Genomic DNA, 13596 nt, shown 5'->3' on the forward strand with positions numbered 1-13596 from the left:
CACTTGGAAGACATGGGAAACAGTGGGACTCACTGACATTTTTTACTTTCTTAATTTCATCACCATCCAAAATTCAGGTTTCCAAATTACATGCATACTCTGCAATCTGCAGACATTTTAAGTTTGCACATTTGAGGTGGGAAAACCAAACTGCTTTTTGTAGAGTAGGATGTATGTTTCAAGATCTCTTACAATGGTCGGTAGAAATTCTTGATGAGTTGGCCTAATATGCATGTGTTTTTAAAACAATAAGGGAACGATTTAGAACCTGAGGTGCAATCCGTGTGCCCTGGCAAGTGCTTGTAGATGAGGCTTTTCCTTGATATGCTTCGTAGATAAAAACCTAAGAAGATATGACAGTAAAATAAAATACTACATACATATTAGTTGCATATCTCTCTTCTTGTTCGTTGGCTTGCACATGTATAGTCAAATCTAGATCAAATATAATATGATGTTTGAGGTGCTGACAAAAAAGAAAAAGAGTGGATATAATATTAGGTTAGATGGTTCTCGCACCTAGACAGGTGCGACCGAGCCGATGAGAAGATCAGAAGCCAACGCTTGCTGACTTGGGATAAATTTAGTGATGGCACCTGGTAATAGTTCTGAACATAAAAAATGTCTTGAGTTGCAAAGACAATGGTAAGCATCAGAATAAATTGTTGGATGGAAAGAAATATGTATATATTCGTTCAGAACATCAATTCATTGAAAGAAGCAATGGGTCTAAATATTTGAGAACTATTGAAAATCGTGTATCACCCTTGCTGTTGGCGAGTGAAATTTGAGAAAATCCAATGGGAAATCAGTAGATGATTCGTATAAATATTGGGGGAAATCAGGAAAAAATAGGTGACATTTTCATACCTTGAATTAATTTCATTGCATTGTAGTTTCTGTGTTGTTTCAAGGTAATCTTCTTCTCCAAACCCGACTTAATCCTGCAAAAAAATTATATGAGATGAGTAATTACGGGGCATCGAAACAGTCCGAACACACACACACACACACACACACACACACAGAGAGAGAGAGAGAGAGAGAGAGAGAGAGAGAGAGAGAGAGAGAGAGAGAGAGAACTGGGAATCTGATGGATCGGGTAAAAGTTGTTCTGATGGCAGATTTAGAATCAGATTGAACCCTCGCCCATCCTCCTTGCCATGAGACTATGGCTCCCATGAGCGCTTAATCTGTTGGACAGCTCACGAACTCCAGCTTTGTGCCCACCTGCGACGGCGGCGAGGAGGGTCATGGGGGCCAGTCGCCCATGCTATTTTGCGACATGCGAGGAGGGCCGACACCAGGCAAAGTCGCCGCATGGGCAGGGTGGCAGCCAAGGAGAAGATTGTCATGGAGATTGGAGAAAAAACGAACAGCAATGGGGAACCCCGTGGGGCACGAAGCAGAAATCTGAGAAGTGGAGAACAAAGTGGCGTGCCATCGGGCGATTTGATGGGGACTCGGTTGGGGAAATAAATTGAAGTGGAGGTGAGCTCGAACCCTGGCGTAGTGGGCCTTTGGAAGAAAATGAAGCGGTGTGTGCTGAAGAAACGAAGTGCGAAAACAAAAAGGGTCAACTAATGCGTAGGCAAGGCTGATTGAATGAAACAAAAAAAATTAAAGCTCACATTGCTGACGTGGAGTGATGAGACGGGTGGAATTTGCTGAGATAGCTAGATGATAATGTGGATGGGCTGCATGTTGGGAGAATAGGTAGAAGCGGGGAGCAACTTCTTAAGAATGTTAGATTAGTGGAATAAATGGATATGACACTACCTTATAACTGTTGCTTGCTTGGGTATTCAACCATGCTTGCTCTGTTGCCTTTACTTTTGATGTTACTCTAAGCATCTAAATTGGGTTTGCATCTATGGTTTTTAGTTCAATGAACCTTTGTATTGTATATCTGTGCATAAATCTACTAATTTTGTTCAGAAATCTACTTATTTTGTTTTGTCGTATTGATTTAGATGACTTGCTGGCATTTGCTTTTGTTATAATGAATATCCCGATGTAAACCTGGATTATAACTACGAATGTGTTTGGTATTTTTCCCATGAAATTCGAGGAGCAAGAACAGCTGTGCAGGCATATTATTCCTCTGTTTGGGTTGAATAGATACTAGCAGCATAAATTATATGTTGTACACACCTAAGAGCCATATTATTCTGCATCTCATGTGGGAGATAATAGGGAGTCGTGTGCAGCTGAGTGAGTGGTCGTTGAGAACCAAGTCATGTACGTTAAAAAAATCCTCTCTATTTGATTGACCCTAAAACAATGTGGAGCCCAAATATTATACAATATGACTATTCATCACTAATGATCCACGTGTACCTCCTATTATGCTCCTCTGAGCAAACACCTTCGTTAACACCTTTGTCCTGAAATTGGGTAGTTCTATGCCCTTGATTTTCTCATGCACGTGTAAATTCTATGCAAATCAATGTTTGGTCTTATACGTCCTCGGTTTCCAAAATGGTGTTAATAATGAGGATATGATGAATCATCATAATATTCCACAAACCAAGTTATGCTTTCAATTTTTAAAGTTGAATTATGTTAGTATTTTTTTATGTTAGTCAACACGTGCGTTGCACGTGCACGATTACTAGTTTCATCAAAAAACTAAAACTAGATGCAATTACATACCTTTCCCTTTAGAAAGTACTTTGGCGTGGAGGGATCACATGCTGTGCTGGATTCTTGGTCAAGCGATGTTGATATGTACAGGCGACTTGTTCAAGCATAGATTGATGAGATGTAATCATGCATGCTATATATTAATTTGATCCTGCCGTCCCACATACATACGAATGGGTAGCAGGCTTTCCTCCAGACATAAACACGCGCTCTGCAGGCTGCCCACTTCACAAAGACTTGTTCCTACAGCCAAACATGCATATCTAGACATACATATATGTATGGCAAGATCTCCCTATAAATACTAGCCTTCTTCACTCCTTAAACATCGCACAGTTCAAGCAGTACAGCAAACCAATTCCAAAGCTCTACTGCTTGCTAATTTACTCTAGCGAGGAGAAAACAAAGAGACATGGCCATTCGAGTGTTGCTCCTTGCAGGAGCTCTCCTGGCCCTTGCATGCTCGCATGGCGCCACCGCCTCCGACCCCAGCCATCTCCAGGACTTCTGCGTCGCTGACAAGACGTCTCCAGGTACAACATACACACTGATAAACTCCATATAACTGTAGTTAAGCTTAAGCAATCACTCAACTCGGCTATCTTATATGAATGCATCTACTCACGCAGTGCGTGTCAACGGACTGGCTTGCAAGGCCGCGAAAGAGGTCGTCGTCGAGGACTTCTACTTCTCCGGCCTCCACGTGGCTGGCAACACCACGAACAAGCAGGGCTCGGCGGTGACCGCCGTCAACGTCGCGCAAATCGGTGGACTGAACACCATGGGTGTCTCCCTCGTCCGCATTGACTATGCACCGTTCGGCCTGAACCCTCCCCACACCCACCCACGTTCCACCGAGATTTTGACTGTGCTAGAGGGATGTCTGCACGTCGGGTTTGTGACCTCGAACCCCGAGAACAAGCACTTCGACAAGGTTCTCAACAAGGGAGATGTGTTTGTGTTTCCTAAGGGCCTCATCCATTACCAATACAATAACAGGACTACCGGTGCGGTGGCTATTGCGGCGCTGAGCAGCCAGAACCCTGGAGTGATCACGATAGCCAACGCGGTGTTTGGAGCCGAGCCTTCCATCCCAGCCGGTATTACTACCAAGGCCTTCCAGGTGGAGAAGAGCACGGTGGATTGGATCCAGGCACAGTTCTAAGTTTGTGTTCCCATCGGTGTGTTGCCGAGTCAATTGGTATTGATTGTGTTTAGATTCAAATTTGCATTGCATTACATTCCTTCTATAATATTGTAAGTCGAGGATTGTGTCCTCATTGGTTTGTGTTTTTTCCTGTTTAAAAAATGTTGATGTGTTGTGGCACACACCCCTATTACTTATTCTAAAAGTAAATTGTTTTATCTTGTGTAATGTTTTTTGGGAAGTAATACTTTATCTGATGTAATGTTTTTTTAAGGGTTATCTTGTGTAATGTTTTTTTAGAACTTATATTGTGTAATGTTGATGTGTCGTGGGGCACGCTGCTGTTTATTCAAAAGGAAACAAAAATCCTGTGTAATGTTGACCGCAAGGAGCCCACACATCCTTCCAAAATAAGCCCTTGTAAATACATCAATATATAAAACAAAATCCTAGTGATGATGATGATGACGACAACGATGATGATGATGCAATCTTATATGTGCTAAAAATAGGATCACCTATTTAGTTACAGGATAATGTATTATCAATATACCAAAATGCAAAAGTTGTTAGAATAACCACAAGAAAATAATAACCTTGAGATTCGCTACCTTTTAAAAACTCCATAAGTATTGTTTAGGAGAATATTAAATTTTGTGAGTTCACCCCAGAATAACCTAATCTAAGTGTTTGAAGCCATCCCCTCTAACCAACCATGAGGTTTTGGGCATTCAATCTTCATCTTCTCCATGTTCTTCTCCCAAGTAGATACTGAAGTCCATATTGCACATTTCTGAAACACTGTTCTTCATGGTCTCTCCTTCTGTACCTTGTTTAGATTCTCGTAGACATGCATAACACATAATTAGTGCTCATATTCATTGAACACTAGCTGAAAAACTTTAATCAGCCCTTACATACACATATATCATTACAACATGATAACTAGTCTTGATGATGGACAAGTTGTAACCAAAGATGTTCGCCTTCTATTTATCACTCATGATAGTGTGTACAAAGAAGTATTGATCATGTTATTAGATCAAGTTTCAGGTTTGCCAATAATAACAATCCCAAGTGTTATAACACTTCCACCTCCACTATTGCCTCGGAAGTGGAAAATGCAATCACTTGGATCAATTCCAACAACACATAGTAATTGTCCCGAAACTTGTTCTTTATTTGTGTGTCATCTATGACTAGCATGCATCCTTCCAAGAATCCCCTTCTACATGCATCCAAAGATATATACAAGGTGCTAAAAACACACTCTACAACTTCAGAAGGTATGAGCTCATAATGTTGCCTCTCCTAAACTCTTCACCATAATCCCATAGCAACTTGGCTCATCCCCACATACTTCAAGTGTAGATCTCTTAGCCCTCCTTAGATTCCATCCTTGCATGACACATTTTATACTCCTTTTGAACAATCTTAGCAAAGGACTTGAGAGTGCTATCATCATCATCTCTAAACTCTTCCAAATATAGTTTTCTACCAAGAAAGGTGTCATTAGTTCCATTACATCCCACAATCTCTTACATTTGTGCTCATCAACCAATCTCTTCATTGCAAATGCACTAGTCATGTTGTCCTTTGTTGCAATGAATCTCTAAGGGCATCCTTCATGAAAATGACAATCAAATCTCTTACTATTATTACTTCTCTTGTGTATATGCACTCTATTCCTCATTGTATAATTTTTTGTTGCAGTCCTTCCTAGTTCAATAATGGAAAACTCCACATCCATATTATCTTCAAGATTGAAAGACTTGAAATTGTGCATATCTTGCACCTTGTCCATCATCATCCTTTTTCTTTATTCCTGTTTGGTCATTATCTTCCTATGGCAGCTCTAGGTTTATTTCTTCTAATGTGTCAACACCTGGTTCATCTTCCACCTCTGGTGCATCCTTCCATCCATTCTCCACTAGATCATCTTGCATTCTTCATCTACATTCTTATGCTAAAGTTCACAATCCTCCTCAATGTCATAAACATTGTCCATAGACTGATAACTAGAGCTATCTACCTAGTTCTTCTCAGTACCTTCAATTTGTGTTTATTCAGCATTGATGCATCCCTCTCTATCCTCTCTCTTCCTCTTGAACACATGTGCTTATTGCTAAATGATGATGTTGCTTATTCTTCTATGCACTGACAAAGCTTGTAACATGGACCAAACAACCATGATACTACCTCTGTCACAAAATAAGTGTCTCATCTTTGTACTAACTTTAGTACAAAGTTGTACTAAGGTCAAGACACTTATTTTGGTACCGAGGGAGTATTATCTAGCATTGCTTCCTACTCAATGATATTACTATGGTCAATAAACATAACCAAATTCCTTTTCTCCGTAGATACTTCATACACAACATCATAGTCAAACTCACAAATAATAAACTGCAGACTATCAGAGTATTAGAGTTACACTTTCCAGGGTTGGACCAATAAACATCATGGAACATAGACTGCAATCATCAAATGTGTCAACAACTTCATCTATGTAGCTCCTATTATCCCCAATTCCACAGAAAACCAATGTGATGAATTTCTACACTGAATTTGTCTTTTGACAACACTACATTGTAGGTTACTAAGAAGTAATTCCAAATCCTAACAAACCAGCCGCAAAATTCAAAATCTTCCCCATGCCTAAACCCTGAATCATACAAAACTACCAACATTTGGTCGCCGATTTAAAGAAAGAATTAGATCAACACCCAAAAGAACCAAATCGGCACCCTTACCTAGCCTATTGCTGCCCAGTGGCTAAGATTTTCCCTAATCCGAACATTTTTGAGCTAGGTCATTCGACAAAGGGGGGATTCAGTCAACAGTATTACCCCACTCACAGGGATATTGAAGCTTGTCGGTGTGAAATCCGGCATATTTCGTAGTAGGTGTCCTAAGCTAGGCGTCTTGGAGCGATGGTAACACTGACACAGGTTTTAGCCAGGTTCGGGCCCTCTTGATGGAGGTAAAACCCTACGTCCTGCTTTTGATTGTATTCATATGGGGGATAGTAGAGAGTACATGTGCCTACCACGAGATTGTTCTAATGAATATGAGATTGTCTATTGACTAGCCTGGCCTCGGTTTATATATGCACCGTAGGCCTAGGGTTTAGTGGAGTACTTGTCTTGTGCACCAAGTCTTGTGGAATCCTCCTTGTATTCGGCATGGGCTGCCCGAAGTGGCCCATTAGTGAATCATCATGGGGGTCCTCGGCCCGACCCACTGGTCGGGAGACGATGTGGTGAGTACCCCCTAGTCTAGGACACCGTTAGTAGCCCCCTAAACCGGTCTTCAAGTTGAGGACGCTCCTCGGTTCTTTCGAATAATTCTTCGTCTTCGATCATCGGTCTTGAAAACTGGTTCAACAAATCTTCCCATGTCCGATCTTGATGATCACCAAACTGAATCCGAAGAGTTTACATGTCGGGCATACGAGGAGCCCCTTTAAGTTATCGGCCTTTATCAATGCCTTGTAAGTTTTTTACGCCACACCTAAGGTTTGAAGTGTTGCCCGTGTGACGGTGTCCTCTTGCGTCCGAGCTCTAATGCCGAACTAAATCTGAGGTGTATTTTCATAGCTGAGCTCCAACGCGGGACTGCATCCAAGCTCCAACACCGGACTGTATCCGAGCTTCAACATCAGATAGTATCCAAGGTGTCATAGATCACCTTGGCTCAAAATTCGAAGGAGTTTACTGCGCTTAATGCCGGAAATGCCCTCTATGGGGACAACCATTTGTATCTGAGCTTTATGCCGGACTACTTCCGATGTGATTTGCCATCTCGGTTTTGTGCTGAATTTTGTGGATATATTTTCTCCATTTGTGCAATTTATTCTCTGCCGAGATATACAACCCTTTGGGGGAATGTTTTGAGAAGTCGCTATATTAGCTTGGTGCTGGATAAGTCCCAGATGGTACCTATTGTTGTCCGAAGACGAGTTTGCCCATAGCTCGGTCAAGCCGAACACTAAGCACTTTGAATTTTCTGCATTGAATAAGCAATGCAGTAGCACCCGAGCCACTGGTCGGGTGGCAACACCAGATCTGAGAATCGATGTGCCCCTTTAATATTTGTGAATGATAAACCCAAAGCCCAGTAGCCCCCGAGCCTTAATGTGGGCACAGGTGGCCTAATTAAGGATCGATATTCAGAGTAAAATCACAAATTATGTGTAATGATTCTATGTATCCAAGTACACTACATCATTAATGCCCAGATCCGCATTGTACAAAACTTTGTGGACCGACCATCGGCTTCAACCTCCTGGGCCAGTAGACGCGGAGTGTTTGTCCTACTCTATAAAGCCTTCATAAGGGCAAAGATTTACGACAAACAAGGCAATCCGGCCATATGATTTTATAAACAAAGGTACATGGAGAGATATGTTATTTTACTATTAACGTAAGAATTATCTTCCAAAGAAAATAGTCCCGCTATCGGTTCCTTTCTTTGGGTTGTCATGCTGACCATGATCATAAAACCTCACCCACAGTCAATGTGGGAGAAAAAATATTGAGGATTTAGTTTGGGGAAAGTTCCCAAACTCTATGGTCTAGTGAACCGAAATTTTCACTTCCGTCGTTGCCGACCAATTATATCCTATAAGATGGCTAGCTTTCGGCTTCACCCAGTCTGAGGTGGTACTAACTCGGATGACCCGGTAGTAACAATCACAGAGGTGCTCCCTTTACCGCCTAGCCGAACAATCGGGAACGTAGGGGTAAGCACAGGAGCCAGGCAACCCAGCTTGGCCAAAATCTTAAGTCAAATTGATGCATATTTATGGTTTGACAATGATAATTACGGAAGGCAGCGCTGTTATAATGAATACAAATGCTGATGATATATGTTTATTTTGACTCCGTTGCGACCATTTATCATTTGAAAGTGGCCCATTGTCGGCTTCCACCCCTTTGTAGATGCTACGCAGGGTGTTTCCGCAATAAAAAAACAACCCTTAGGCGATCTCTCGGTGCCCGTAGGCGGTTGTGTTAGTGGAAACGAGGCAATCAGATATGCGTGCTTTATAACTTTCACTTAGTCATAGGTGCTTAAACTAGGGAAGCTAGCTACGAGCCCCCAGTTAGTGTTCGGCACTGATTGAAGTCTAGCCATTGACACTTCGGCCCATGTTATGAAAGGCCCATCAATAAACACGGGGTAATCGCTATCGATATATAGTTTGACACCGTCATCGGATCGCTGACCAGTTTATGCCCATTGTGACAATTAGTTTTCGGCTTTCTCCACTGAGGCGCTTAACCATTCGAGCTGGAAGCACAATCGCAGTGGTTCTCCCTTTGCACAGCTATCCGAACAAAGCGGAACGTAGGAGGCAATCATAGGAGCCGGGCAACCCAACTGTTGACCAAAGACACAATTTGAAGCTGATGCATATAAAGAAATATCCAAAAACATTTTGCCGAGGACTCCATGGACTACCTTGGCTTTCGTTGGGTTCGGCTCTAGTCATAGTTCCCCATTAATATTGCCAACGCTTTAAAGGCGTCTAGCGTTGCACTGCTCGGGAACTATTCAGATGCAGCGTGTGTTTTGTCAACGCCGAGGTGTAGTTCGGCGGGAAAGACGAGCTGTGGGTCAAAAAAGATCTGCCGAGCTGATTTATTATGCAGGGCACCTCAGTCATGAGGATGTACCGCTTCCTGAAAGAAAAAAATACAAATAGCTAAAAAGTGCCATAAGCTCGAAAAGCCAAACTTATGTAAAAGCTTGACGTCCGGACTAAATCAAGATTTTGATGCCAATCTGAAAATTGGACTTAAAAAGAAAATTTGTGCTTTTGTCGTGCTTTGACACATACGATCTCTATACATCAAGTAGGTTAGCCTTCGGATTCAACCTCCTTATCCTGAAGGCGGAGTGCTTCTCAAAGGCCAGTTTGACGAATAAAACTCGAGCGGCTTTAGAGAGAGACCAGGCCATCTGGCTATTGACAGTATACTCAAGTCGAAAAAGGAGTGGTAGAAAAAGACTTTGCAACGACTTAGAAGAAAACACTTATTACAAAACAACTCATATAAATTTTAAGAGCCCCTAGTTAACATGGGTAAAGGGAGTTTCTTTTAACAAACAACGTATGTGAGCATGGTCGAACCAAACACAAATTAAAAATTTAAAACTTTGAGCATGAAAGCGACTTAGCAGGTTAATGTGTTCGACATTGATGACGCGGTCCGAGCTTGATACGGGACAAGGTTCCAGCCCCAGGCTTGTCCCAAGCTGGCCGAGCGGGTAGCTCGGCACTCCGAAGTGGTGACATAGCATCGACGCTGTGGTGAGGTGAAGCCCGCAGTAATTTGGTCATCGGAGGCGGGACGATGATAAGTGACCACGTGACGCAATCGAAATTCCTTATCTGCACACATAAAATAGTGCGAGCAAGAAACAATAAAAATTGAGAAAGAAGTTTTTTGCATAATTAATCAGGTAAGTTTGACCTGGGCGCCAAGATCAGTTCGACGAAGTGCCAGCCCAGAGATGTCGATGCAGGTCGCCATGCTCGGGACGACAACATCAGCCTGGTATGATCCGAACTCATTGTGCGGAGGTGTTGGTCGGCGCGGTGGTTGTCGGCCTGATCCGCATGTAGCAATTGTGTGCAAGAGCCACCCCAAAGTACTCATACAACTTCATATGGAAGGTACCACGTAAGCTGCTTGTTGCATCAATCCAGTCTCGATGGACGTGCAACAACTAGTAGTGCTAAATGCAGCAGGGAAGCACATGAAAGTGAGACCATTAGGCTGGTTGTAATGGGGAGTATCATATACTAGTATCATGCATACGATAGTAGTGTATAATACTACATCCGTAATGCATGGTATCATAGTTGGTATCATACATGACTATATTTATTGCCATGCATGACACGAAGTAGCACATCATTTAATATGATACGGTACCATGATATGATACTCAAGGCTCTCTTTCTTCATTTAATTCTATGCCACCTCATTATTACAAGAGTTGATCTACCTCGAGATCGTAATGGCTAAAACTCTAGAAGTATAGGCTGTATGATTATGATTGCCTCTATGGACTAAACCCTCCGGTTTATACAGACACCAGAGGGGACTAGGGTTGTACAAAGTCGGTTACAGAGAAAGGAATCTACATGTCTGAATGCCAATCTTGCCATCCACGCAAAGGAGAGTCCCATCCGAACACGGGAAGAAGTCTTCTATCTTGTATCTTCATAGCCCATCAGTCCGGCCCACGTCACATAGGCCTGACGGCCGAGGACTCCTTAATCCAGGACTTCCTCAGTAGCCCCTAAACCGGACTTCAATGACAAGGTGTCCGGCATGCAGATTGTCTTCGGCATTGGAAGGCGGGTTCCTCCTTCGAATACTCCAAAGCATCCTTCGAATACAGAAAACGTGTCCGGCTCTGCAAAACAAGTACCACACACAACCGCAGAGAGTATAGTATTTCACGAGTCCAATCCACTAACAGCTTTTTGTAGCATGACATCACGTCGCCGCCCGACCATTATTCGAACTGTTTTTTAGCTTGTCGCTCCATATTTCGAGATGCAATTTCATTGGCACGTCTTGTCAAAGAAGAGACCGTGTCCCCTTATGGCGGGATTCTCATCAATACAGGAGTGGGTAACCCAACTGTGTTGCCTGCATGGCCCTTGGGGAATTGGCGAGTTTTAAGGCAAGTGGGGAGGTGCTTGATATTTGCTGCCTTTATAAGGAGATAAGGATTCACCCCTTTTCACCCACGTCTTCTCTCTCTCTCTTCCTCCCTCATTCTCGAGCTCCAGCGCCCAAGTTCTCATCCTTTCCGCCCCAAGAAAGCACTCCAACCATGTCTGGATCCGGAGCGCAGGGCATTACCAAGCTCCGGGAGGCTGGGTATTTGGCCAAGGAAATTGCCCACCGGCTTCCAGCCCAGGGACATATCCTCCCACCCAGGAGCCCCATGAGAGGGTAGTATTTACCCCCCCCCTTCGTCCGCGGGTTGGGATTTCCTCTCCACCCGTTCGTCCGCGGGCTCATGTTCTACTATGGGTTGGATTTCCATGATCTGGCCCCCAACTCCTTCCTCAACATCTCGACATTCATTCTCGTGTGTGAGGCCTTCCTCCGTATCCCACCCCACTCCGAATTATGGCTAAAGATCTTCAATGTGAAGCCGAAGATCGTGGACAGTCGTCACACGGAGTGGGGAGGCGCCATGGTGAGCAAGATGCCCAACGTCACATGGCCAATAGGTACCTTCGTAGAGACTGTCAAAGGGTGGCAACATCAGTGGTCCTACGTCACAGAGCCGCGTGGCACCACCTGGGCCGCAGCTCTAGAATTCCAGTCCGGAGCCCCGATGCGGCTCACCTACTGGCTAGATAAGGGCCTGGACTGGTCTTCGTCGGACGAGCTGATAGCGCTTCAGACGCGCATCAGGAGCATGATAGACAAGAATATCAAGCTCGTCAATGTGATCCAGGTGATGCTTGTTCGCCGGATACTTCCTTGCCAAAGCCGGACTTGCCATTTGTGGGAGTACGACCCGGCCAAGCACCAGACCTTGCTATAGTTATTCGGCACTACACATGAAGACATCTGGAAGAAGCTTTTCAAGTCCAGCAAGACGTGGCCGGATATGGCCCAGGACCGTGGGAACGACTTGGCCCATCCCACTAGTCCGATAAGTTTTTTGATGTTTTCAAGGTGTATCCTTTACTTGCATACTCGAGGAAGACGCCTAAGTCTCCCTACTGATTCTCTCAGGACTGTACAAAGAAGGCGGAACAGATTCACTATCCGGCTTCGCTGCCCGAAGACCCAGCAATTCCACTTCTGACGAAGATGCTGGTTCCGGCGCCCTATCAAGTGCCGGAGAAGAAGGCCAAGAAGAAGGCCAAGTAGACCAGAGGTGGCCTCCATCACAAGGGCACTTAGGACGTGACGTCTGGAGACGCCGAGACTCATTCCTCCGCCGCCGAGGACGACAAGGAAGAGGAGGAATAAGAAGAAAGCCATTCCTCCCTGGGGGGGGGGAGAAAGAAAAGGACGGCCTCCACGCGTCTGGAGGCCGAAGCGTCCAAGAAGGGGAAGGCTTCCCTCCCAGACAACTCCACCGCGGACACCGACAACAGCTCGGAATGGCACCCCAGGGATAAGCCCCTGGCCGAATCGTAAGTACTCAAAGATGCACTCATATATCCGGCCATTTTCGTTCATGGTTTTAACATGTCGAATCATGTGCTGCAGCCCGGCCCGTTCCATCCTCCAGCGATCCTCATCAACGGGGAATTCGCTAGACCCGAAGGTGATGGACAGCGGGTCCCTTCCGACGTCCTCCTCTCCCAAGGCCATGGATGACACCGAGGTGTTGTCCCTAAGGACCCCAGGCCAGGGAGAGACGCAGGAGGCCGTCAAGGCGACTCCAGAGGGTGAAACCTCGGCCGTCGGACACATGGGGGAGCAAATCCCCATGCATACTGACAATGGGGGCCATATCCAATTTGGCCCCCAGCCGAATACAATTCCGGAGACCTATACGGCTCTGGAATCAGGCAAGCAGCCTCTTTCGAAAGAAGGAGGTGCGCCTATTCCACCGGTGACCCCTGTCCATCCTGAGGCACTGGATAATTTGCTGGAAGTGATGCGAGGCGCTTCCATTGTTGAGGAACACTGTATCCTTATGGGTACGGTGGTTGAGAGGGTGCGGTCCATTAAGATAAGACGGACCGACATCTGTACCAGCCTTCTAACAGGTTTTGAGGTGAGCGACACAATTATATAAAAAGA

At 44.5% G+C, this 13596-nt stretch overlaps 1 protein-coding gene across 1 annotated transcript; it reads left to right on the forward strand.

Moving 5' to 3' along the window:
- The first annotated feature begins 3058 nt into the window (after positions 1–3058).
- LOC119336526 (putative germin-like protein 2-3) lies at positions 3059–3811 on the forward strand. The gene is made up of 2 exons (XM_037608567.1): positions 3059–3179; positions 3276–3811. Exons 1-2 carry the CDS (start codon positions 3059–3061, stop codon positions 3809–3811), a joined length of 657 nt encoding a protein of 218 aa, XP_037464464.1.
- Positions 3812–13596: the final 9785 nt, after the last annotated feature.

Source organism: Triticum dicoccoides, chromosome 7B (assembly GCF_002162155.2).
Source record: "Triticum dicoccoides isolate Atlit2015 ecotype Zavitan chromosome 7B, WEW_v2.0, whole genome shotgun sequence".
Classification (NCBI taxonomy): domain Eukaryota; kingdom Viridiplantae; phylum Streptophyta; class Magnoliopsida; order Poales; family Poaceae; genus Triticum; species Triticum dicoccoides.